Here is a 26,163-nt window from a genome sequence, read left to right as displayed (position 1 = left end):
ACATTGGGATATTATCATGCTATTGGTACACTACATATCCTTCTGCAGCTCGTCTGTGTAGAAGCTGGTCCTCTTGCTTCTGCAGTTGCACTTCTCCGGACTTCTTCCTTCTATGCATTTTTACCAGAAGATCAGAGTGAATAAGGTACATTCTATTTTTGTGTGAAATGTTCTTGGAAGAAATTTCCTCGGAGTGCCACATCTTCTCAATCCATTTTATATCTTGTGACCCCAAGCCTATGCTTGACCTTGCTGAGAATGCAATGTTCACAATCAGGTGTCCTTCAGTTTAGAGGAGGCCCACAGGCTACTTCTGCTTAGCTGTACAAATACTTCCAGAATCACAGATACAGTACAGTGGTCTCCTCTCCTTTCTTCTGAAGTTCAAACTCAGAATGACAGCAGTTCTGAAATAGCTGACTTCCACTTTGGATTGCAAGGTTTTGCCTGAGTACTACCAACTTTAAGCCAACAAAAGATAGCCTGTGATTCCTGTTCAACAATCACTTACTTTGAAAGGCAACATTAAATCGCAATCAAATTCTTGGGAAAAAACCATAACTGCTTGGTCAATTGCTTGCTACATCCTAGCAGCAATGCTGTCTCACTGGTTTTCTGGTCCAAGTATAATACTAACAAAATATCATGACATTCTGCGTCTGCTCCAGTGCATTCGCCTGTGATTCTATTGCCATGCCCTAACCAGGCAGTCTGGTTTCCCACTCAAGTAACTGCTATAAAATTCAGTCACTTTCCTTAGGCCATTTACCCAAAGTAAACTTTAATTTTGGAACAGTTGAGTTTTTTCCTTATGCTGGAATAGATCACCATCAGCTAAATATCAAAGAACTAACCTGCCGGAGATCCACAAGTTCATTCAGTTCTTTTTCGTACTTGCATGCTGCTTCATTATAGTGTTCTTCAATAATTTCCTATTAAAAGTAGGAAGCAGAGTTTGAACAATCAGAAGCTTATTTGACAAGTATTTCTTTAAAAATCTATAAATGACAGACAGTAACCGTTTTCTCAAAAAAATTATTAAATCTCATGTAAGTTGGGAAAGCTGGCATATTGGACATAATTAGCTTGATGGTAGGAAGCAGTGGGTAATAGTGAAAGGATGTTTGTCATACTGGAGGCCTATGACTGGAGTGCCTGGGGTCAGTGCTGGGCCCATTACTGTTTGTTATCTACATCAATGATTTAGATGAGAATGTGTAAGGCATGATTAGTAAGTTTGCAGATGACACTAAAATAAGCGGTATCATGCACAATGAAGAAGGTTATTAGAAAGTGCAACAGGACCTTGATCAGTTGGGGAAGTGAGCCAAAACAGCAATGGAGTTCAATATAGATAAGTGTGAGATCATGCTTTTGGAAAGTCAAATCATGAATGGGCCTTAAGGAGTGTTATGGAACTGAAACAGTGTTTGGAGTTGGGTGCAAGGTTCTCTGAAAGTGGAGTCACAGGTAGACAGGGCAGTGAAGAAGGCCCTTTGCACACTAGCCTTTATTAGTCAGGGCACTGAGTACAGAAGTCGGGAAGTTATGTTGCAGTTGTACAGGACATTGGTGAGGCCGCATAGAGTACTGTGTTCCATTTTGGTCACCTTACTATATGAAGGATGCTATGAAGCTGGAAGGAGTTTAGAAGGAATTTACAAGAGTGTTGCCAGGATTCAACAGTCTGAGCTTAAGGGAGAAGTCGTACAAGCTAGGACATTTTTCTTTAGAGCATAGAGGACTCCATGGGTGGGGAGGTGTTATGGATGCATAGAAGATCATGAGAGGCATTGATCGGATGAAAGCACTCAGTCTTTTTCCCAGGGTTGAGGAATTGAGGACTAAAGGGCATCAGTTTAAAGCTGGAAGGGCAAGAGTAAAAGGTAACTGGAGGAGCAACTTCTGTTTTTACACACAAAGGGTGGTACACATATGGAAGCAGACGCGGTTGAGACAGGTTCATTAACAACATTTCAAAGGGCATTTGGTCAAATATATGGATGGGAAAGATTTAAAAGGGTATAGGCCAAGTGCACGGAAATGACGTTAATGTGGATAAACAATATGGTCAGCATGGACCAGTCTGAGCCAAAGGCCTATCTTCATGCTGTGAATCTATAAATTTGTTGATCCAAGTGGTGGGTAACACAATTGGTCAAAATGTCTCTTGATTTATAGTCTGGGACTCCTGTTGAAAAGTAAAATGTAGAAATGTTAGGTAATATGAGAATACGTACAGAATGAGATCAACAATAGGTAGTTGGATGAGGTATTATGAAATTTGCAGCTTAAACTTGCAAAGTCCATGTCACCAACAACTGGATACTTGCACTAAAATTGGACTGCGTTTCCAAATCTACGTAAGTATACACATGTGCAGTCTCATTTTTCACCTGGTTTTCGGTAGTCAGTCTCTGGTTTCTTGCATTAACAAATGGTGAGAATCAGTGGGTTTCAAGGGCGTGATAGACCAAGCAGTGGTTGGGTGTAGTGGCTCCATTGACATTTTGGGTCTGTCAAAAACGTTTATTAAGAACCTCCAGTTGCCTTATTTATATCGAATGTAATGACAGCTCCAGGCGTCTTCCCAGTTACATGCTTTATTTACTACAGCAAATATTTTGTATGACTGGGAGGAGCCCATTGTTCAGAACGGTGACAATTTGTCTGTCAAGTGGAGGTGTGGCAGATGGAATTTAACTTGGACAAATGAGAGATATTGCATTTTGGTAAAACAAACAAGGTCAGGATGTAAACAATTAATGGTAGGGCCCTGGGTAGTGTTGTAGAACAGAGAGCGCTAGGGGTTCAGGTACATAATTCTTTGAAATTTATGTAGTAGGTAGACAAGGCAGTTAAGAAGGTGTTTCACATGCTTGCTTTCAATGTTCAGACCTTTTTGAGTACAAGAGTGAGGACATCGTGTTGAGGTTGTACAGGAAGTCGGTGAGATTATTAAACTGGAGAGGATTCAGAAAAGATTTGCTGGGAACAGAGGGTCTGAGTTATGAAAAACAGGCTGATAGGTTGGTTCTTATTTTCACTTAAGTGTAGGAGCTTGAGGGTAACCTTATAGAAGTTTGTAAAATCATAAGGGGCACAGATAAGGTGAAAGCAAAGGTATTTTACTTACGATAGAGTAGTTAAAAATATGCCACCTAGTTTTGAAGGTGGGGGGACAAAGATTTAAAAAGGACATGAGGTGATTTTTCTTTTAATACACACAGTCATTAGCGTGTGGAATTAACTGCCAGAGGAAGTGGTGGATGCAGGTTCAATTAAAATGGTTAAAAGACATTTGGGTAAATATGCAAATAGGAAATGTTTGGAGGGATATGGGCTAAACACAGGGAGGTGGGACTAGTTTAGTTCGGGAATATGGTCAGTGTAGACTGGTTGGACCAAAGGGTCTGTTTCTATGCTGTATCACTCCATAACTCTAAACAGAAGCAGAAGTAGGCAATTTAGCTCTTTCAGCCTGCTCCACCATTTAATATAACCATGGTTGATTTCATGTTGGCCTCAACTCCACTTTCCTGCCCATCCCCGTAACCCTTTAAACCCATTACGAATTTAAAATCTCAAGTTTATTCAGTGTTCCAGTGTGAATTGCATCTGGGTGTCCACAAATTCATGACCTTTTGAAAGAAGTAATTTTCCCTCATGTGCATTTACATCTGCCACCCCTCAGTCCAAAATTCAGACTTCTAGTGATACATTGCCCCACAAGGGGAAACATCCTGTCAAGTAACAGCCTGAAACAAACCACAGCCATAATCAACAAACTGTAATTTTCCCACAATATCCAGACTCATTCATCAGTATACTTGAGTATTGGGTCCCATTGGTAGGAAAGACCCACCAGAATTGTCACAACTGTGCATTCGAGTCAGGATTAGTAGTCCTCAACATTCATTCCAGATTCCATGCTGTCAGGTCAGATATCAACTAGGAAATCTTTTGTAATTATCACCAATTGATCACCATCACTGGAACAGCACTTGTAAGAATATTTTTAAGGCAGGGAATGATAGATCCTTGATGACCAAAGGTCAAGCGGTCTGCTCTTGTTCCATATTCATAAGAATGTGTGCTAGCAGCACCGGAGGGTACTAAATGCATTAATTATATTCAGGCTGGGGTGATCTTCCACATGCAGCATCAGGCTTAGCTCAAGCATCTCTACTGACCGAGCTGGAGAAAAATATTACAGTCAAAATGGTCATCCTATAATCTTAAGCCGAACATGATGATACCTGAAGGTCTCCTTACATTGTGCCTCAGGTTTCATTTCTTAGAGCTGGTTGAAAAACTTTGTTTATGCAAATGAACTACACTTTATCCAAGTCTTGGGCATACTTCCAAAAGCGATTTCAAAAATTGAACAATAATCACATGGATGCATGTCATAATACATAATCACATGTCCAGCATAATTTCCTCATTTTGTACTTACACCTCAATATATAAAACCAAAGATTCTGCATGTGTTTTTTAAAATAACCTCTTCAACTTGTATTAGTACCCTCAAAGATTAACATATGTAAATTGTAGTGTGAAACATAAGCACCATACCTAAATGTTAGACAAGATTACCCGTTTCTCTTTTGTAAATTCTATATAAAATCAGAAGGCATGTACCTCTATAGTACAACTGCCTAAAGCTCAAGAACAATCCAGGGTTATGACCAAGCAAGAATTTAGGCTTTCCTCATTTAACCACCTTTTAGGTTGCAGATGTGTAACAAATGGAACTTGTGCAAGAACCCCGGCGAGCTCATTTTCTTGTAAAAGCAGAGGATAAAATTATACATCATTCAATTAACATCTATGTATAAGGACACACATAGTATGATCAATGCTACTTCTGATCACCTTTTAAATTGCTTTTTGTCATAATTGTCTAAACTCACCTTGTAAAGATTTAATCTCTGAAGACAAAAACAAGTCAACTTTCCTAAATTCTCTTGCATTAAACCGTAAAGAGTCAACTCTGGCAGAACAAATATCTTTCTACCTGTTATTAAATACACAACATTAGGATATATGAAATTCACCCAAGGTGAAGTTCTTCTGTGCCAACAAGGGTCTTTAAATCTCCACTGCATTGACCAATAGTATGATTTTTTTTCCATATCCCTCTAAGGAGGCATTGAAAAGGGATGTGAAGGCAATTTGATGCCAATTAATGGACTGCTGTGAACTCGTGTATGCAAGCTCTTGACGTAACATTGCATCAAACTAATTTTGCTTGGGGACCTTACAGAATTCTGACACATTCTTTCACTTATGGGGCAAGAGTTCAAGCTGAAGTTAATTTCTTTCATCTACAAGAATGACAATGAACCTAATTTATATCTGATCAATATGCAGTCAAGCAAATAAACAATTGTAAAAGCAAATAGAAAATTACACCCACCATTTGTAATTTAAAGTAAATGGCACAAGTTGGACTTTCTCAACTGGGTGCAACAAATTTTTGTTGTGGGATGCGCACTTCTGCTGCAGGGATCAGTACTCAGTGCATAATGAGTATCATGCAAAGAACACACAGTTCAAAGGGATCATTATGCTTGACTATTCCAAAATATTACATTAAATTTTGCCCAGGACCAAAGGTGGGACTATCTCACTCAAAATATAGTTTAGGGGTTACTGAAGTTCCCGCAAGTCAAAGTAAATTGAAGAGGAGAGACAGAGGCACTCGCCATGCGGAGGGGAACTGTTAGGTTGTGATGCTGAGAAAGTGATTTAAGGGCAATAGTTCTGTATAGTCTGAACTTGGGAAGAAGTTCTATTAGTCAGTAGTTGAGGCTTAGTGAGAAGTAAAGAACAGTTAAATAGCAATCAGACACCAGGAACAGGTTTTAGCAATTAGTAAGCAGCTAAATGTTAGAGAAAGGTTTGAAAAAAAAAGTAGGGACAGTTAATAATTTAGAAAAAGTTTGAGAACAAGGCTGAAAACCCTCAAGTAAAAATTGCTCGGTGTAAATGAGCCAATTAGAGCTCAGGAAATGAATCCGTGCAATACCAGCTTGATGTTTGTGCGAAAGCTGGCATTATGCATATTTCTATGTGCTGAAACACTGCTTAATCTAGAGCAGCCTAATCAGAGAAAAGGAAAATGAGCACCAGAACATAAGCAGTTGTTGGAGACAGTCCACGATGAGTGGCTTTTGAGGAAATTTGAAGGCCAGATCATCAAAAGTGAACGATTGAAACTCCTTATGAAGTTTAATGAGATTCGGTGATCCATTGGGGTGGGGTCCAGGAGGAAACTGCTGAAAACTTTGTGGGATTTGCCTTGATCACATTTGTGATTTGATGTGATCCAGGAAGTGTTGGGCCAGTGCTTGTATGTTACTCATATTTATTGCATGTTCACTTTAGGATGTAAGCCTTTTTGGTCAATAATCTCTGCAGGTTCATTTGAATAAATTAGATTAGATTACTTACAGTGTGGATACAGGCCCTTTGGCCCAACAAGTCCACACCGACCCGCCGAAGCGCAACCCACCCATACCCCTACATTACCCCTTTACCTAACACTACGGGCAATTTAGCATGGCCAATTCACCTGACCCGCACATCTTTGGACTGTGGGAGGAAACCGGAGCACCCGGAGGAAACCCACACAGACACGGGGAGAACGTGCAAACTCCACACAGTCAGTCGCCTGAGTTGGGAATTGAACCCGGGTCTCAGGCGCTGTGAGGCAGCAGTGCTAACCACTGTACCACCGTGCCGCCCACAAATGTTGTTTGTAATAAACTAATCATGCTTTATTCACTAAAGAAACCTAGCTGAATTATTTCTAGGACTAGACCAGATTCATTCCAAAACCTATATAATTGGCCATGTTTCCACTCTGGTTAAATGTAAAATTTATTATAACCAGAGTAGGCATGGGACTAGAAAGGAGTTTGTGCACCCCTCCAACATTATATGCAATGAGGTGAAGGATAAAGATTTTTTAGTAATACAGCAATTACAGTGTTTACTTTATACCTCAGTGGTATAGCATTCCCCCACAACCGATAATTGCATTTATCTGCAATTTGAATAAAGAATTTCACTGAATTTTCAGCTTAGGAAGTTGTATCAAATCAATAACTTCCTGCTATCTGAGCACAATAGAACTGATTAAATTAGGGAGAAGGAAATTGATAAACCACTGCAGCAAGGCTTTAGTGAGGTAAAAAAAAGTTAAATATTTGTACACTTATGTTTCTTTTGAAGGCTCTGTTATTTCATTATAATAAAAGCACCAACCTTCAGAGGCATCGATAGTTCAACTTCTTTTGTCTCCTTCAGGCCCAGAGGAATCATGGGAACGCTAATAGACTCACTGTAATACAAACAAATTCTCAAATGTTATGATAATCTCTATTTTCAATTATTACTAGTACTATTCTTTAACTATTGTCCCTTTGAATGCCTGATAGCTAAATTAATTTAAATCAGAGTGTCATCCTTCAATAATGCTTAGTCAAATGATAAGTCTGCCTGGCAGTGGTTGCTTAAGTTTGGTTTCTCAAGTGTAAAGAGCTGGGAAATTCTCTGGTAATACAGATAATAAAAGACATTGGTGAACCAGTTCTGTTTTTCCAAACAATGGATTCATGGTCATCATTAGATGCTTAATTCCAGGTTTTTAATTACTGAATTCAATGTCCACCTTTTGCTACAGTGGAATTTGAACCCAGATTCCCAGAACATTACCCAGGTCTCTGGATTAACAGCCCAGTGATAACACCACTAGGCCTTTGCCTCCCCATGGTAACAAAGTCAGAAGATCTAAATTGAGATATTAAAATATATGCCAAGGGCCTGGGTCAAGGTGGTATATAAAAATATAGCCTTCAAGGATATAGAGGCTACTGCTGTAAGCATAATCTGATTAATCACAGAAAAACACGCAGGGGGATTGGTTTGCGAAGTTTGACTATTAAAATTTCTCTACATTCATTAAGCAATTGGTGTTGTGAATAGATGTTTGATGCTTGAAGGACAACCACACTAATTAGAAGTCACAAGCATAACTGCAGTGGTGTCACTGATAAAGTACGGGCCTTAGAAGGGAGGAAGATCCTCTTTGATTTACGGGAGTGACTACTGCACACTCCTGGTGAAGGGTATGTCCCATTTCCAAACTGAAAATACAATCAAGGAGGAAGTGCTGGAAGTCAGAGTCGAGTGCGTGGTGCTGGAAAAGCAGAGCAGGTCAGGCAGCATCCGAGGAGCAGGACAATCGATGTTTTGGGCATAAGCTCTTCATCACTCCTGAAGGACTTACGACTGAAACATCGATTCTCCTGCTCCTCGGATGCTGCCTGACCTGCTCTGCTTTTCCAACACCACACTCTCGACTGAAAATACACGCTGGGCTATGTGACACAAAGTTGTGCTAAATGGGACAAAAGTGTCCAACAAGTTCCCAACCTGCCGCTGGTTAACGTCAGTGGCAATGGGCAATATTTGCCCAGCTAAAGGCCTCGACTGTCAGTCGGTTGGCAAGATTCTTCCCACCAGCAGAGCGGAGACAAAGATGTCAAGGTTCCACATGCCACACTCTGTTCAATTAAATGTCACATCTCCTCCATCAGCACAAAAATCACCACAGGGAAAGACTCAAGGTTATGTCCTAAGATTACATTATTCTGTGTAAAGCAGCCCAGTACTCAGTAGCACACAAGACAATAAACGGATCATAGAAAAGAAAGGCTGAAATAGTACTCCAGGTCAGTCCTCTCACAATCTTTTAATTTTGAATCTCCTTTACTATATTCTACTGAAAAATTATAGTGTTTGGCTCTCCCTATTCAGGCTGCTTATCAAGATGAGGTCATTCCGTGAACAGATTAATATGGCCAGCATTCAGTAAATTACATCATTTGAGGCAGTAATTCACTGACTGGTTGCATATAACATCAATTTGGTAATGAAACAGAGGCTTATCTTCAAATCAAATTTATAAAGAAAGGAGTTATTACTTATCTAACTACAAACAAACACAGTCTGTGCTCAGTAATTCAACTTGGCAGATTTAGATCAGATTTTTCCCCCAGTTTGTCACTTGCAATAATAAGCTATTTGTGTAGAAGATCTTGACAGTGTCAATCACAAACTGAACATTGAACTTTCACACCAAATTAAAAGAGGAAAAACAAATGCCTTCTGCACTCTTGGACCTATCAAAATAGCTTAGTTTATCCAACTAAGCAGCTCAAGATCCCTTGAACATCCCATCAAGATTTCACCTCTACTTGCGAGTTCGTTCAGATCACTTCTCCATAAGAGTACTTGACTACTACACAGATTAATTGCTCAATGTTACACCATGTTCCTGCTATGGAACAAACCTTAGAAATTACACTACAAACACTTGCATTTATCTAATGTTTTAACAAGTCAACACCAAATTCATTTGCTTTCTCATAACTTTGTATTGAAGAAAGATTTTAGAAGTGCCTGCATCTCTAATGATGATACACCGTATGACACTTCTGAGGCAGTCTCTTGAGATTGAGGACAACATACTCCATTCTGGTTCGATGGGTTCAGAGATGACGAATAGGTCCCAAGCATGACTCAGTAACATATGGAAGAGGTTACTGCTTGAAGGAGTGGGTTGAATGCTTGTTTGGGGGTTTGTGCACTCCTGAAACATTGGTTTCATCTCTGTATGCTCTCAACAACGTTTCTTGATGTGATCGATACTTCCCCCAAAAAAAGTTCTCCCCCATTTTGGTTGGTCACAAGCTAGGATCTCTCACAAGTACAGAGATATGTGACAGCTCTTCAAGAGTACTTTTAAGATCACCACAAAACCATTTCCATACTCCACTCTCCACCCCCAAGAACCACCTGCCACAACCAAGCTCAAAGCAGAGGAGTTGTTTTCAATATCTCATGTCAGACATATGGCATGGAACTGATAAATTATGAACTCAATGCTGGGCAAGTTGGCTAAGTCAAGTTTGCTGGGACCACATTTACTATCATTAATTTCGGAGGGTTTTACGAACACACTGCCCGTGGTATTTTTCTGGTGCTTTGAAGGTGTTTGGTGTAGGTTGTTCAAAGCTCTGAAGCACACAGGAGCACAGGGATCATTTTTGCCTGGTAAACCATCACCTTTGTGTCGGGTTTGAGATCATTGCTCTTCAATGTTCTTTTCAACAGTTCACTGAAAGCTGAGTTCACATTTGAGGCAATGAAGAATTTCATCATTTATGTCTGTCTTTGTTGACAAGAGGCTTCCAAGACATACAAAATGGTCCAAATTTTCTAGGTTTTTTGCCATTGCTCTTAGTACATCGGATGGGTGGGGTGGAAGAAAATATTTTACTGAGGGAACTAGTGGCAGGAGGACTTTAGTTTTCAGGGTGCTAATTGAAAAGCCTGGTCTTTTCTAAATGCAAGAAATAATCAGAAACTGAGCTTCAAGTCATTTTTAAGTGAGTACACACAAGCATCATCTACAGCCTGAAGCTCTGAGAGCCAATTGTGATTTTGGATTGAAGGCAATATAGGTTAAACTGTTACCCATCAATGCTGGAGATCAGCCTGTAGATCTGTGCCTGTAGATAGAGGAAACTTGCAGTGAGGAAAACAAATGAGCTGATTAATAACATGTTAAAATAAAACCAAGAACTACAGATGTTGTAAATCTGAAGTAAAAACAGCAATTGGAGAAATTCAGCAGTCTGGCAGCATCTGTGGAGAGAAAGCAGAGTTATTGTTTCAAGTCCAATAATCCTTCTTCAGAAATAGCAGGCTGGTGAGTTTCTCTAGCAATTTTTTTTTGTTGTTGTGATAATTTACACTGCTTTGACACCAATTTTCAGTAAGAGCTTGTGGTCATTCTGTCGGTGAGGATCACAGATTGTATGTCATCAGGGAGTAGGCAGAAGATGGTGACACATTTCTGATAGCAGCCCACTTTGAGCAGATAGTCCACAGAACTTTACAGTTGACAGAGTCAAAGATTTGTATGAGGTTGAAAAAGGCCATGCACAATTGTGTTGTTCCTATTTTTTGAAGTTTTCTTAAATTAGTTGTGCAGTGAAGATCATATTTGTGTTACTTCTCAATAGGTGAAGCCCACATTGTGGAAGGAGCTCCTCTGCCATTGGGAGGAGAAGGTTGAGAGGAAACTTGCAATGATCTTCCTTGTAGCAGACATCAGGGAGACTGTTCTATAGCTACCACAATCAGAATGCCTTCCTTCTTGAATATAGTCATGATCTATAGTACCATGGGGGGGGGACGGATTCTTAACTATTTATGCCACAGATTGTGTCAACGGTGCTGAGGAAATGGAATGTTGTTGGCATCTGAAAGGTAATGACCCACACATGTTCTTTCTACCCACCAACAACGTTTGTCTGTCATGAGTTTCACCTTGTAACACTACCTTCAGCCACCTGTAAAACTACTACTTTTCTGTTGAGTAATGGCAAAGTTTCCAGTCAACAAAAGTTGACATTTAGGTTCAATTAGTTGTTTACGTCAAGCCAGTCATTATTTTATATAAATGTATGAATTCAAAGCAGTAGTAAGCTGCTTGTTCCCTTAAACCACCCCTACCCCATTAAGATTATGGCTGATCAGATTGCTCCATATTTCCATCTGCCCTTACAGACTCTTGATAAGGAAGAGTCATCATCTATTTGTGCCTTAAAATTACTAACAGATGCTGCTTTTGAAGAGAAATCCAAAGCAGCATGATTCTCTGAAAGAAAAAAAAAGTCTTATTGGTCTTGAATGATTGTCTACTTTTCAATGGTGATGCTTTTTACAGATTTGCCCAAGAAGAAACACCCTTTCTACATCCATTTTGTTGAGACCCCTTAGGACTTTGTGTTTCAAATCAAGTCATCTTTCATACTACTTAATTCCAGCAGATGCAGGGCTAGCTTGTCTAATCTTTTCTCATAAGACAATCTGACTATTCCAACTGTTAATTTCTAAACAGCTTTTGATGTGGAGAACAAGGAACTCTTTGTAAATGTTTTTTGTGGTGTACTTTAAGGTCAATCAGGCATTATGAGTACACTGTGGTACATTGTCCAGGGGTTGAGAAGTTGGCAGTGAGACACTGTTAAGGGTCACCTTAATGGGGCCATTTGAGGCCTTTGACATTAAAATTATTGTGGCATTTTTCTGTTGCCACAGTTTTGAGGGCCAGGCTAGCAGTCATTGGTGTTGTGAAAACTTCTGGAATCACTTTTTCGTTCAATGTTTAGTTGAGCTGATGAAAGGGTTTTTACTATATGGTTCGCATTAAGGTGGTCTTGTTCTTGACTCATTGTTAGAATAGGGTGTAACAAGGTCACATTCTAAAAAAAATTCACCAAAAGGATGATTCTGTTGGAGTTTACATTTCGTGCTCCTTCCTTACCTATTGCACTCTTTCAAAGATTAGAGTCCTTCCTGACTCTGGCGTTGAAATTTCCAAGAAAGGTGTATTTACCATTTGTGGGACTTGATATTGGTATTGCTCAAGGTCAGTATGGGTACTTTCCTTAGTCTTGTCTGTCACCTTAAATGTACGAGGGCAAGAGATAACTTTGCCACACGGAGTCCTTGTCAGGGTGAACTTGGCAGTCGTGAAACACTCCTTTAGCAAGTTTTGAGAAGATTTGTAGCTCAGGTTGAGGTTTTCGATGTAGGTTTGCTCGCTGAGCTTGAATATTCATTTCCAGACATCTTGTCACCTTACTAGGTAACATCTTCAGTGGGCCTCAGGCAAAGCACTGCTGAAAATTCCTGCTTTCTATTTATATATTTGGGTTTCTTTGGGTTGGTGATGTTATTTCCTGTGGTGAAGTCACTTCCTGTTCCTTTTCTCAGGGGTGGTAGATGGGGTCTAACTCGATGTGTTTGTTGATAGAGTTCCAGTTGGAATGCCATGCTTCTAGGAATTCTCGTGAGTGTCTTTGTTTGGCTTGTCCTAAGATGGATTTGTTGTCCCTGTCAAATTAGTGTCCTTCCTCATCTGTATGTAAAGTTACTAGTGAGAGGGGGCCATGTTTTTTCGTGGCTAGTTGGTGTTCATGTATCCTGGTGGCCAGTTTTCTGCCTGTTTGTCCAACGTGGTGTTTGCAACAGTCCTTGCAGGATATTTTGTAAATGACATTAGTTTTGCTTGTTGTCTGTATTGGGTTTTTCAAGTTAATTAGCTGCTGTTTTATTGTGTGTTGGTGGGTTTTTGGGCTACCATGATGCCAAGGGGTCTGAGTAGTCTGGCAGTCATTTCAGAGATGGCTTTGATGTAGGGGTGAGTGGCTAAGGTTTCTGGACATATTTTGTCTGTTTGTTTGGGTTTTTTGCTGAGAAATCAGCAGACTGTGTTCATTGGGTACCCATTCTTTTTGAATACACGGTGTAGCTGATTTTCCTCTGCTCTCCGTAGTTCCTCTGTGCTGCATGTGTGTTGGCTCCTTGAAATAGTGTTCTGATGCAGCTTCGTTTGTGGATGTTGGGGTGATTGCTTCTGTAGTTCAACATTTGGTCCATATGTGTTGTTTTCCTAAAGACGCTGGTTTGACGTTCCCTATTGGCTGTTTGTTGTACTGTAACATCTAGGAATGGCAGTTTGTTGTTGTTTTTCCTCCTCTTTATTGAATTTTATGCCAGTAAGGGTATTATTGATGGTCTTGAAAGTTCCCTCTAATTTGTTTTGTTTAGTGATGACAAAGGTGTCATCAATGTAGCAGAGCTGTTTGTTCAAGTTTCTGCACTACTGTCTCTGCTAAGAGCCCTGATATCGGAGATCCCACGGGTGTTCTATTGGATTGTCTGTAGGTTTTGTTGAAGGTGAAGTGTGCGGTAACGCATAGGTCCACTAGCTTGATGAAACTGTCCTTGTTGATGAAGTGAGTGGAGTTTGGTGTATGTGTCTTTGGGTCTTCTAATAGTGTAGTCAGTGTTTCCTTGGCCAGGTTAATATTACATCGAAGGAGAACATTATTTCATCCTCTTTTATCTTAGTGTCTTTGACGATCTTCAGGAATTCTTGGGTGGAGTGGATGGAGTGGCTCGAGTCTTCTACTAAGTAATTAGACTTTGGTATAGCTCCTTGGCCAATCTATAAGTTGGTGTTCCAGGTAGTGAGACTATGGGTCTGAGGGGCTCCTGGTTTGTGAATTTTGGGTAATCTGTAGAAGCGCGGTGTGTTGGATCCGACTGGTTCCATTTTTGAAAGTCAGTCTTATTTTTTTCTCCAGATTTCTGAAGTTTTTTTGAGTAGGGATGTGATTCGGTTCTCTAGTTGTAGGGTCGGGTCTATTGCCACTTGTTGGTAAGTGTCAGTATCTGTAAGTAGTGCATTTGCTTTTTCAATGTAGTCTCTTTGGTTTAAAATCATGTCAAGCATCCTTTGGCTCCAGGTAGGATAACAATGATTTTATCTTTTTTTTAAAAAAGTCTTTCCAAAGCTTTCCTTTCTTGTATATTGAGCGTGTTTCCTTCCTTTCTTCTGCTTAATGTTGGTGCGACTACCTGTCTGATCATTTGCTGGGTTTCTTCTGTGAGTTAGTTGTCTTTTAGTGTTGTTTCTAAGGCTACTAAGAAATCTTTCTTGTCTGCATCCTGGCAGTTGTAATTTAATCCTCTTACTAAGACAGCTTTTTCAGTGTCTGTTAAGGGTCGGTCAGGTACGTTTTTTTTAATCCATGCTTCTGTGCTGTCAGGGTTGTTACCTTGTGGAAACTTGTCTAATTTTTTTCTGCAGGTCTAGCTTTTTCATTTTTTATTTGTTGTTGTCCAATATCTATGACTTGTTGTACTATGTCTATCTATTCATGGCTTGTTGCGTGAGTGAGTAGATATTTGGTGCAAAATTTCTGGGTTGTATTTACGGAGTCTATTGAGGGCATGATTAATCATTTCTCTAAGTATTCTGTGGCCATTTTGCTCTGCTATTCTTTTAGGTAAAAACAATGACTGCAGATGCCGGAAACCAGATTCTGGATTAGTGTGGTGCTGGGAAAACACAGCAGTTCAGGAGCAGGAAAATCAACATTTCGGGCAAAAGCCCTTTATCAGGAATAGAGGCAGAGTGCCTGAAGGATAGAGAGATAAATGAGAGAAGGGTGGGGGTGGGGAGAAAGTAGCAGAGTACAATAGGTGAGTGGGGATGAAGGCGATAGGTCAGGGAGAAGGGTAGGGGAAGGTAACAAAGAGTACAATGGGTGAATGGGGGTGGGATAAAGGTGATAGGTCAGAGAGGAGGGTGGAGTGGATAGGTGGAAAAGATAGGCAGGTAGGACAAATCATGGGGACAGTGCTGAGCTGGAAGTTTGGAACTGGGGTAAGGTGGGTAGAAGGGGAAATGAGGAAACTTGTGAAGTCCACATTGATGCCCTGAGGTTGAAGTGTTCGGAGGTGGAAGATGAGGCATTCTTCCTCCATGCGTCGGGTGGTGACGGAGCAGCGGTGAAAGAGGCCCAGGACTTCCATGTCCTTGGCTAAGGGGGAGTTGAAATGTTGGGTGTGGTTGATTGGTACGGGAGTCCCAGAGATGTTCCCTGAAGCGCTCTGGTAGGAGGCGTCCAGTCTCCCCAATGTAGAGGAGACCGCATCAGGAGCAATGTACACAATAAATGACATTGGTAGATGTGCAGGTTAAAACTTTGATGGATGTGGAAGGCTCCTTTGGGGGCGTGGACCTGACCAGGTAATCAAGGAAGGAACGATCTTTATGGAAGGTAGAAAGGGTTGGGGAGGGAACTATATCCCTGGTGGGGGGGTCCATTTGGACGTGGCAGAAATGTCGTTAGATGATTTGGTTTATGCAAAGGTTGGTAGGGTGGAAGGTGAGCACTGGGGGGGGTTACGGTTGGAGGGGTGGGGTCTGAGGGCAGAGATACGGGATGTAGACGAGATGAGTTGGAGGACATCTTTAATCACGTAGGAAGGGAAATTGCGGTTTCTAAAGGAGGCCATCTGGTGTATTCTGTGGTGGAACTGGTCCTCCTGGGAGCAGATACAGCAGAGGCAGAGGAATTGAGAATACAGGATGGCATTTTTGCAGGAGGTAGGGTGAGAAGAGGGTTTGTAAAAAATGTCAGTGTCAAGTCGGTCGTCATTAATGGAGATGGAGAGGTCCAGGAAGGGGAGGGTGGTGTCAGAGATGGTCCAGGTAAATTTAAGGTCAGGGTGGAATGTGTTGGTGAAGTTGATGAATTGTTCAACCTCCTCACGGAAGCACGAGGTGGTGCCAATTCAGTCATCAATGTAGCGGAGGAAGAGGTGGGGAGTGGTGCCGGTGTAACTTCAGAAGATGGACTGTTGTACGTAGCCAACAAAGAGACAGGCATTCTAATCCAGAATGTGCTATTCTTTTGGCTAGTGGGGTGTTAAGGGGCGGTTTATATTGAAGGCATTTAGGTAGCACCTGTTTTCTTAAGCATTCGTGCAGGAAGTACAACTGTTTGCGGTGGCACTATTTCAGATGGAATTCGTTACCCATTTTCATGCCATTTTTTGCATATTGTGCCCATAGATCTTAGAAAGGTTTGAGAAGATTTGTAGCTCAGGTTGAGGTTTTGGATGTAGGTTTGCTTGCTGAGCTTGAAGGTTCATTTCCAGACGTTTCATCACTCTACTAGGTAACATTTTCAGTGGGCCTCAGGCGAAGCACTGCTGAACATTCCTGTTGAAACAGACCCCATTTACTATCGCCTGAGAAAGGAGCAGGAAGTGACTTCACCACAGGAAATGACATCACCACCCAAAGAAACCCAAACATTTGAATAGAAAGCAGAAATTTTCAGCAGGAAGAGGCATCATTCCTCTACTGAAGGAGCCTTCCAGAAAGAGATATATGCCTTCGGTTAACCTTCTCCTGCATGTTTCGACTTATTCAGGATGGCAACGTCGATGTCAAGATGTGCTTGTTCTGGAGATATCATGACTATGCAATGCTGAGGTCTGTCATTGTTGGAATTGTCCATAAGGTGCTTCGAATTCCAGGTTACATACTTGATTTGGATGAACAGAGTATCAAGTCAAATTAAATGTTGTCATAGAAACAGGAGCAGGTAAATAAACCTGTTAAGCCTGCCCCACCCTTCAGTATGATCATACCTGATTGAACAATTCAATGCCTTTTCACAACCCACCCCATAACCCTGTATGCCACTAGTAATTAGAATACCTTGAACATATTCAAAGACTGAATTCCATAGCCCTCTGTGCTACAGAATTCCAAAGGTTCACTTCCAAATAAAATAATTTCTCTTCATCCTCAGTTCTAAATGGTATTCCCCTTATTTTTAAATCATGCTACCTGGGCCTAGACTCACCAAGTAACGAAAACAGTTTACCTGCAGTTGCCCTGTCTATTCATGGAAGTAATTTGTAAGTTTCAATGTGATCACACCTAATTTATGAAGCTCCTGTGTTTTTATTTTGTATTTTTATGTACTACTTAAAACTGTGGACTAAAATGAAAAATGTTTTAAAACCAGGGATTTATAAAGCTGACTGCATGTTTTGAAAGCAAGGAATCTGATACCTCTTGTGGTCCCTGTTTAAAAAAGCTGTGGGTTTCAGCAACATGTAGACAAACTAGAGCAGAGGGTTGTTTACAAGTGAAGCTGATTGATACCTGATCCACAAATCAATGACAAAGGTTTTCTGCCTGCCAACTGGTTGTCTGATAGCTGAACAGTTTGTGTTGTGAACATGATAGAGAGAATTTGGTTCAGACAGAAAACAGCTGGTCCACAGCAAACAGAAACACTCAATTTTTGGACCTGAGAAAACCAGCTCAGAGTTCCTTCAACAGATGCAGTTTGTAACTTTGAATTGGATAAATCAGGAAAATTTCATAAGTGAACCAACCACCACGTGCCTCTTCCAAACCAGTGGAAGCATTTGGTAAAAGGAAAGGAATTCCAGATCAGTAACTACCAATCCAACTCATCTTGTGAACAAAAACAATGGAACGGTTTTTACAATTTTCCCTCTGATGCATGTATGGGTGCATATAAGATGGGAGTTTTTAAAAAGGGTTTAGTGTGTTAGTTTGTAGAGTTTACATATTTTCGCTATTTATCTCTTGCTAGACGTTAATTACCGATAATAAATCGCGAATCTTGTTACGTACAGAAACCAAATCTGTGCTTTCTCTCAATCATGGTCTGAAAATTAGGTATTTTGCACAATTCTTTTAGAAACATTATCTTCTGAGAAGATCCCAAGAATAGCGGGACTTAATTTCCACATGGTTTCCCAGTGGGTCATGACATCTTCTTCAAAACTCTAAATAGTTTGCCCAACCTATCTTCACCGAACAGTTTTGCCATCCCAGGAACAGGTCCGATAAACCTTCTAGTAGTAATTCAGAACTTGAGAGCTATGCCATGAGTAAGATTTGAGCAGAGTATAAAGTTAGGAGTCAGGCTTGTGATGCTTTTAAATCTATTCATCTCAATATTAGGTAAAGTAGGACAAGAATAAGGTTGCATCAACAATCCTTTTTACTTTATTCGTCACTTTGTTTAATCATACTAGGCCATCAGAATGATGTGCTTTCTAAAGACAAAGCAAAATAATTGTAAAATAATCAAACAAATAAAGCTAGTCTTTTGTTTAATTTTAGTAGGTGGCTGACACCCTGAATGGACAGTAATATATAAGCTTTTTTATTTAGTGACCCTTCTTGTAATAGAAATTTCGCTGATTTTAAGCCAAGTGACACTGATGTCAATTGCAGCACCAAGATGGCTTCCTCAGTAAAATTAACTAACAGACATGCTTTGAAATAAAATTTTGTGGCAGTTTGAGTTGTAATTTATTGAGCATTGGAGGATACAACAAATGAAGAGGCAATATAATATCTTAGGAAAAACACAGGAATGTGTAGAGCAGTACACTTGAGAGCACTACAAAACAGCCTTCTCATTGCTTCAGCATTCAGTTCGTCAGCTTATTATGAAATCTTACATCCTGGATGTAAAACAACAGCTGTTCTTTTATTACTCCCACAAATCTTAACACAAAAATAACAGAAGAAACTTTGAGCTTTAATTACTGAAGGAAAAGGAGGTCATCACTTCATTAATGAGCTTACATTTGACCAAAAAATAAGCAATGCACTGGCCATGTGAGTAAGGCTCTTTATACACAAACACAATTTGCCCTGGATTACATGGTGTGTGGAACAGAAAAAGCATAATGAAAAGTTCATTGCAGGAATATATGAATTCAACAGGAAACACAGTATCTCGCTAAAACTTTCATTGCTCCTGCAAAATCAAAAAATGAATCTGCTGTCCTATTAACACAAAATAGGTGGAAAGAATTCATGCAAAAAGCATTAGAACAAGAAAAGTCACGTGACTAGTCAAGGTATTAAGATTACCAATTTATTTTTGTAGTTTTTGTAAATCTGAACTAAATGAAAAAGAACAGTTTTGAAACCCAAGGATGTAAAAGGATGGTTGCATGTTTTGAAAGCAAGGAATTTGATACCTTTTGTAAATCATGTTTGTGTACCAGAGCATTCTTCCAGTAATGTGTGGAAGAACTGGAGCTGAAGGGCTGTTTACAAGCAAAGCTGATTAACAATTGGTATGGGGATCAGGGACCAACGACAAAGGTCTTCTGCCTGACGACAAGGTGAATGGTTGTCAATTGGCTGAACAGCTGGATTTAAGCTACAGAGAAGCTAGTTCAGATTTGTAAAGAAATGATCAGGCTTGCAGAGTCAGAAAAATAAGATTGGTATACTGTGTGAGAATGTTTTGTAACTAATGTACTTTTAAAACAAAGAATAAAACGATTTTCAAACAAGATAAAAATGAATTTTAACGCACTGGACAAAATGATTGGAAAAATGTCATTAAAGTCTTCAGAAAAGGATTCAGAGCCATGGAATTTATTTTATTGCAAAATAATTCTTACAAAGATCAAAACAGCAGTGAAAAATTACCACCAAGATTCTTGCTCAGTCTGATAAACTACAAGGAGAAAGTGAGGACTGCAGATGCTGGAGATCAGAGCTGAAAATGTGTTGCAGGAAAAGCACAGCATGTCAGGCAGCATCCAAGGAATAGGAGATTCGATGTTTCGGGCATAAGCCCTTCTTCAGGAATGGCTTATGCCTGAAGAAGGGCTTATGCCCGAAACGTCGAATCTCCTGTTCCTTGGATGCTGCCTGACCTGCTGTGCTTTTCCAGCAACACACTTTCAGCTCTGGTACAACTACATCCAATTTTTTGGAGAATTTCTGCATATTCATGTTTGGTCCTTCAGCACCAAACAAACTGCAAACTAAAATGACTTTAACTTATGACAAGAATACATGTCCCCCAAATTCAAACAGCATCAAGCCTTTTACTGGCAACATCTGACGGACTAACTTGTAGACTTTTCGGTTTCTGTATATCCCTGAACCCCTGTCTCTAAATAACAGCAGTTTTATTTCCTAAATTGAAAAACAAGCATTGAACTACTGATCCCTACGCCTTTACTGCAGAGGTTTATTACCCCAATAAAAATGCATATAAACAGACACCCCCCAAAAAAAAAGCCAAAAATCAACTCAAATGAAACAAATGAATAACACTTCAATTATTTTATTGGTTAATCTTCAAGAAGCTGCCTCCCTCCCTTTTTGAATAAGGGTATTTTAGCTGTAGAATTTTTCAATTCGCTGGAACATTTCCAATATCCAATAAGTTTTCTAATATTATAAGCAATGGATCCACTATCGCTACTGCCACTTCCTTTAAGACCCAAGGATATAAGCCATCAGGTCCTCAGACTTACCCCCTTTTAATCCTGATAGGTTGCTCAGTACTTATTCCCCTTGTTATGGCAATTGTTTTAAGGTCTTACATTTCTATAATTTCTACATTACCTGATACTATTGAGATGTTGTCAGTGTCTTCCACTATGAAAACAGTGGTAAAGAATTGATTTGATGTCTCTGCTATTTCTGTTTCCCCACTATTAACTCAGCAGTTTCATCCTCTAAGCGACCAATGTTGACCTTAGCTACTTTCTTCCATATCTCTCACATACAACTTATACAATACACGTTTATATTTTATACCAGTCTTCTTTCATAATTAACCACTTTTTATTAATTTTTAGTAAAAGTTTGTCTTTAATAGTTTCCCAATGCTCCAAACTGACACTGAACATTGCAATATGGTATGCCTTAGATTTTGCCCCTATGTTACCTTTAATTTCCTTGCTTAGCCATGGAGGTTTGTTCCCCTCCCTTACAATTACTCCTCTTCTGGAATATATATTAGTTGGTAGGAATTGAATATCCCCTTAAATGTCTGCAACTGTTCATCAACTGTCCGATCTTTCAGTCTTTTCACCAAATTTGTCTTCTTGCTGATGTAATCACCTTCAGCATCAGAACACTAGCATGGGACTAAAGTTTCTTGTCCACACACTGAATTTGAAATTCCAGCATGCTATGAACACCCTTCAGTTTAGGATCTTTTATTATTGATCACTAATTAATCCCATCTCATTTCAAATACTAAATCCAAAATATCCTGCTTGCTCCCCAAAATATTTCTCCAATAAATAATCTTTCATGCACTCTAGGAATTCTCTCTCTCCTGAATATCCTCCCTACCACAGTATAACTTTAAAATTATTAACAGAAAATGTTCACTGATTTTTCAACTACTCCTTGATAACCTGTCAAATCTAAAGGAAATTCGATGGGAAGGTCCAGTGAACCTCACTCTTAAATGGTTCCCAGAGACAGATAACAATGATAATACCTTACTTCCAGTGACAAAATTTATTTTCTATATGCTCTAACTTTCATATTTGAGTGATGTTCAAATACTTTTAGGCTAACTTACACCATCTGATGAACATTTTTCTGGAAATGTGACACACGGATCAGACATGTATTCTCTGAACTTTGGTTTATAATATTTTTCTTTAAATTAACTTGGGAGGTATTTTTATCTCAACAGAATCCAATGGACTTAATCAGAGATCCTGAGTGGCAAACTGTACCAAGAAAATTCCCTTATTCCATCTATTAGGAAATTCCTCACAATAGCATCAAATCATGGTCTTCAAAAGATTGAAAATGTGTTGCTGGAAAAGCACAGCAGGTCAGGCAGCATCCAAGAAGCAGGATAGTCGACGTTTCGGGCATGAGCCCTTCTTCAGGAATTCCTGAAGAAGGGCTCATGCCCGAAACGTCAACTCTCCTGCTACTTGGATGCTGCCTGACCTGCTGCGCTTTTCCAGCAACACATTTTCAGTTCTGATCTCTAGCATCTGCAGTCCTTACTTTCTCCTTCAAAAGGTTGATGCCACTTTTCTTCAGCTCTTTGAAGTTGTAGATGCAAAAATGTTTTATTTCCAAATGGCATGAAGTTCAATTATAGTCGTAGAGTCATACAGCATGGAAACCTTTGGTCCAATTGGTCAATGCTGACCATATTGCCTAACTAAACTAAACCCACTTGCCTGCATTTGATCCATATCCCTTCAAACCTTTCCTATTAAAATGTCTTTTAAATGTTGTAAATATGTCTACATCCACCAGTTCATTCTATACACAAATCACACTCTGCGTTTAAAAAAAAGTTGCCCCTCATGTCCTTTCTAAAACATTCTCCTCTCACCTTAGAAATATGCCCCATGTTTCAAACTCACCAAGATTTTGTTGAATATTTGTGACATAATATTTGATTCGCGATCCGATTCTCTTTCCTCTGGCAATTCAAATCTTGAACAAAAAACAATTACACAAACATTTCCATGTCATTTTTGGCATTACTTTCCCTAAAGGACCACATCTGGAAATCTTGTTGAAACATCCACGATTGTTAAAAGAGGCTGATTCCCTCTTCAGCCTTTAGATAGAGATGCCACACAATCTATTAAGACTGGGCTAAACGATTCTTTGAAAATTATTGAAATTAAGGGTGCAGGCTTACTTGATGGGTTAAGGTTTTCCCACAATCTGACATGCATAGCATATCTGGAAGACTGTAACATCTTTATGCAATCCCTGTCAATAAAAAGTTTTCACTATTTTAGCCAGTACCAAAGTGACCTGTCTTGGGCATTCTGAGTCAGGAGTGTGGAGTTGGAAAAGCACAGCAGGTCAGACAGCAACCAAGGAGCAGTAAAATCGACGTTTCGGGCAAAACCTTCATCAGGAAGGAGGCTGGGAGCCTCGGCAGGTGGAAAGATAAATGGGAGGGGGAGGTGGAGCTAGGGGGAAGGTAGCTGAGAGTGCAATAGGTGGATGGAGGTGGGGTAAAGGTGATAGGTTGGAGGGGAGGGTGGAGTGGATAGTGGGAATGAAGATGGACAGGTGGGACAGATCACGAAGACAGGACTGAGCTGGAAGGTTGGAACTGGGATTAGGTTGGGGGGGGGGGGGTAAATTAGGAAACCGGTGAAATCCACATAGATGTCAGGGGGTTGGAGGGTCCCGAGACAGACATTGAGGCATTTTGTGAGGAACTTGTAAAATGTTGTTATGCTACCAAGGCAGAGGTGTCGCAGAAATGTCCGAAGAGTGCTGCCCATTCATTATTTGCTTGTATTTAGGCGATCTTCATTTTGTCATTAGTACTTTTCAATATTTGAAAGACATTCCGATATTGGATCTGATTCAGTTTTGGACAAGGCAGTATGAAGCAGCTCTCAAGTCTGGATCCATCTGTTACATTATCTTCTTTCTTTTTACTTGGATTTACAAAATATTGTCAGATAACTTGATTTAGGAAGGATATTATTAAATTGTTGAGGGTTCAGAGAATTACCTGGATGTTGCAGGAATAGAGATTTGAGTTATAAAAATAGGCTGGATAGGCTGGGAGCTTTTTCACAAGAGGATGGGAGGCTGAGGGTTGACCTTACAGAGGATTATAAAATCACGAAGGGCATAGATAAGGTAAACATCAAAAGGTATTTTTTCCAGGGAGAGTTTGAAACAAGGGGCATATTTCTAAGATGAGAGGAGAAAGTTTTAGAAAGGACATATGGAGCAACTTCATTTTTTTTAAAATGAAGTGTGATTTATATACAGAATGAACTGTGTTTCTCAGGATCCCGATCACCCTCTACCCTTTTGCAATGCTCTAAATTGCTAACTCTCAATTTTTCACAAAAGGTTTTAAAACCTTATTAAAAATACCTGCAAACAAGTAGGCCTCAGACTCTACTCGACCATTAGACATAAGGAGCAGAATGGGTCATTGACCCGTTAGGTCTGCTCTGACTCCTGTCAGTAAGCCCACAAAAATAATTCTGAAGAAGAACCTCTAAATGCACAAAACAAATTCTGAATTGAATATTATAAAATTGTTATAATAGAAGAATTAGTGCAGTTTGAAACGGTTATGTTCTAAATATCTCCAATATTTGAGCCTCTGGCACACTGCCTTTACCACACTTTGAAAAACAGTTCTTCCTATTTGCTTTAAGCATAATCTAAAAATATTAAGTTATGCACTCTTGGTCTTTCCTAAATTGAAATATATGGAATTGAATTCATAGTTCATTTTCCAATTTCTCCATTGTTTTCATAAGAGCACAGGTGATTGTGCCCATAAAAACAGCAAAAGCCCAACATCACAGAAGCATCTTAATCTTCCAAAGTTGATCCTAATTACACAGTTACAATGAATCTCACCCATTTTAGTCTTCTCAACCTGTTTGCAGGCTTTGAACATTTGATCATATCATTTTTCTCCAATGCCTCAACTCCAGTGACCAAGACATGTGTAAAAGTGTAGAACAATTAGTTTTCTTCTGTCATCAAACCATAACCATAGAATTTTCTGTACTACCCTCTATGACCACTACAACCTCCAAGGATCTTCCCTTGACTCCATCCCATTTCTCACTTGCTTATCTAAATATACATAATCAAGCCCAACATATATGGCAATGTCAGTAGGCACTCTCTCAATGCTACTTCTTATCAGACGACATGCCCAAATCCAATACTTAAATTAAACAGTTTAACATCATTTGGACTAAAATCATCGGCCTAGATTTGGAAAATGTAGGGCGTGATGGATTCTCAGGGGAATGTTGCATGAACTGCCAGGTTTCTGGTATCGAGACTTGCTCTAATGTAATGAGAGGTACGTCGGGTTCCAAGAAATCAAATTGCATTAAGGGATTCTCTAGTCAGGGAGACAGACAGATGTTTCTGTGGCCAGCAGTGAAAAAAATCAGAATGGTGTGTTGTCTCCTTGGTATCAGGATCAAGGATGTTTCAGAGGGTGCATAATGTTCTAAAGGAGAAGAGGGCCCAGCAAGAGGTCATTGTACATATTGGAACCAACGACATAGGAAGAGAAAAGAATGAGATTCTTTAGGGAGAATATACAGAGTTAGACAGAATTTTAAAAAGGAGGTCCTTGAGAAAGCAATGTCTGGATTACTCCTGGCACTACGAGCTAGTGAGAGTAGGAATTGGAGGATAGAGCAGATAATTAAGGGCGGCACGGTGGCACAGTGGTTAGCACTGCTGCCTCACAGCGCCAGGGACCTGGGTTCAATTCCCGCCTCAGGTGACTGACTGTGTGGAGTTTGCACGTTCTCCCTGTGTCTGCGTGGGTTTCCTCCGGGTGCTCCGGTTTCCTCCCACAGTCCAAAGATGTGCGGGTCAGGTGAATTGGCCATGCTAAATTGCCCATAGTGTTAGGTAAGGGGTATATGTAGGGGTATGGGTGGATTGCGCTTCGGCGGGTCGGTGTGGACTTGTTGGGCCGAAGGGCCTGTTTCCACACTGTAAGTAATCTAAAAAATGCATGGTGAGGAGCTGGCGTATGGGAGAAGGATTCACAATTTTGGACCATTGGAATTTCTTCTGGGGTAAATAAAAACCTGCACCTCAATTGGAAGGGGATGAACATACTGGCAAGAAGATTTGCTAGAGCTGCTCGGGAAGATTTAAACTTGTAAGGTGTGGTAGGATGGGGTGGGGGTGGGGGTGGGGGTGGGGGAACCCAGGGGGATAGTGAGGAAAGACATCAATCTCAGAATGACTCACTGCTTTTCTCAGCTGTACCAAACAGTCAGGGTTGGCAGGAATAAATCAGAGAACAAGGTAGGACTGATATAAATGCAGTGTAATTTTTCAATGCAAGAGGCCTAACAGGGAAGGCAGATAAACTCACGACATGG

General features: G+C 40.1%; 1 protein-coding gene across 3 annotated transcripts in view; it reads right to left on the bottom strand.

Annotated features, from left to right (window-relative positions):
- Positions 1-26,163, bottom strand: part of rhpn1 (rhophilin, Rho GTPase binding protein 1) — a 95,866-nt gene that overhangs the window by 36,727 nt on the left and 32,976 nt on the right. For all 3 annotated transcript variants that reach the window (XM_060824455.1, XM_060824456.1, XM_060824457.1), the window contains exons 4-5: positions 7,276-7,351; positions 855-932 (exon numbers count right to left, since the gene is read on the bottom strand). In XM_060824455.1, the coding sequence (XP_060680438.1) occupies positions 855-932; positions 7,276-7,351 (154 nt within the window). The remainder of the gene's footprint in view (positions 1-854; positions 933-7,275; positions 7,352-26,163) is intronic.

The sequence above is a fragment of the Hemiscyllium ocellatum genome, chromosome 4 (assembly GCF_020745735.1).
Source record: "Hemiscyllium ocellatum isolate sHemOce1 chromosome 4, sHemOce1.pat.X.cur, whole genome shotgun sequence".
NCBI classification, from domain to species: domain Eukaryota; kingdom Metazoa; phylum Chordata; class Chondrichthyes; order Orectolobiformes; family Hemiscylliidae; genus Hemiscyllium; species Hemiscyllium ocellatum.
The sequence above is the reverse complement of the archived record's forward strand: the minus strand, read 5'-3'. Positions and strand labels throughout refer to the sequence as shown.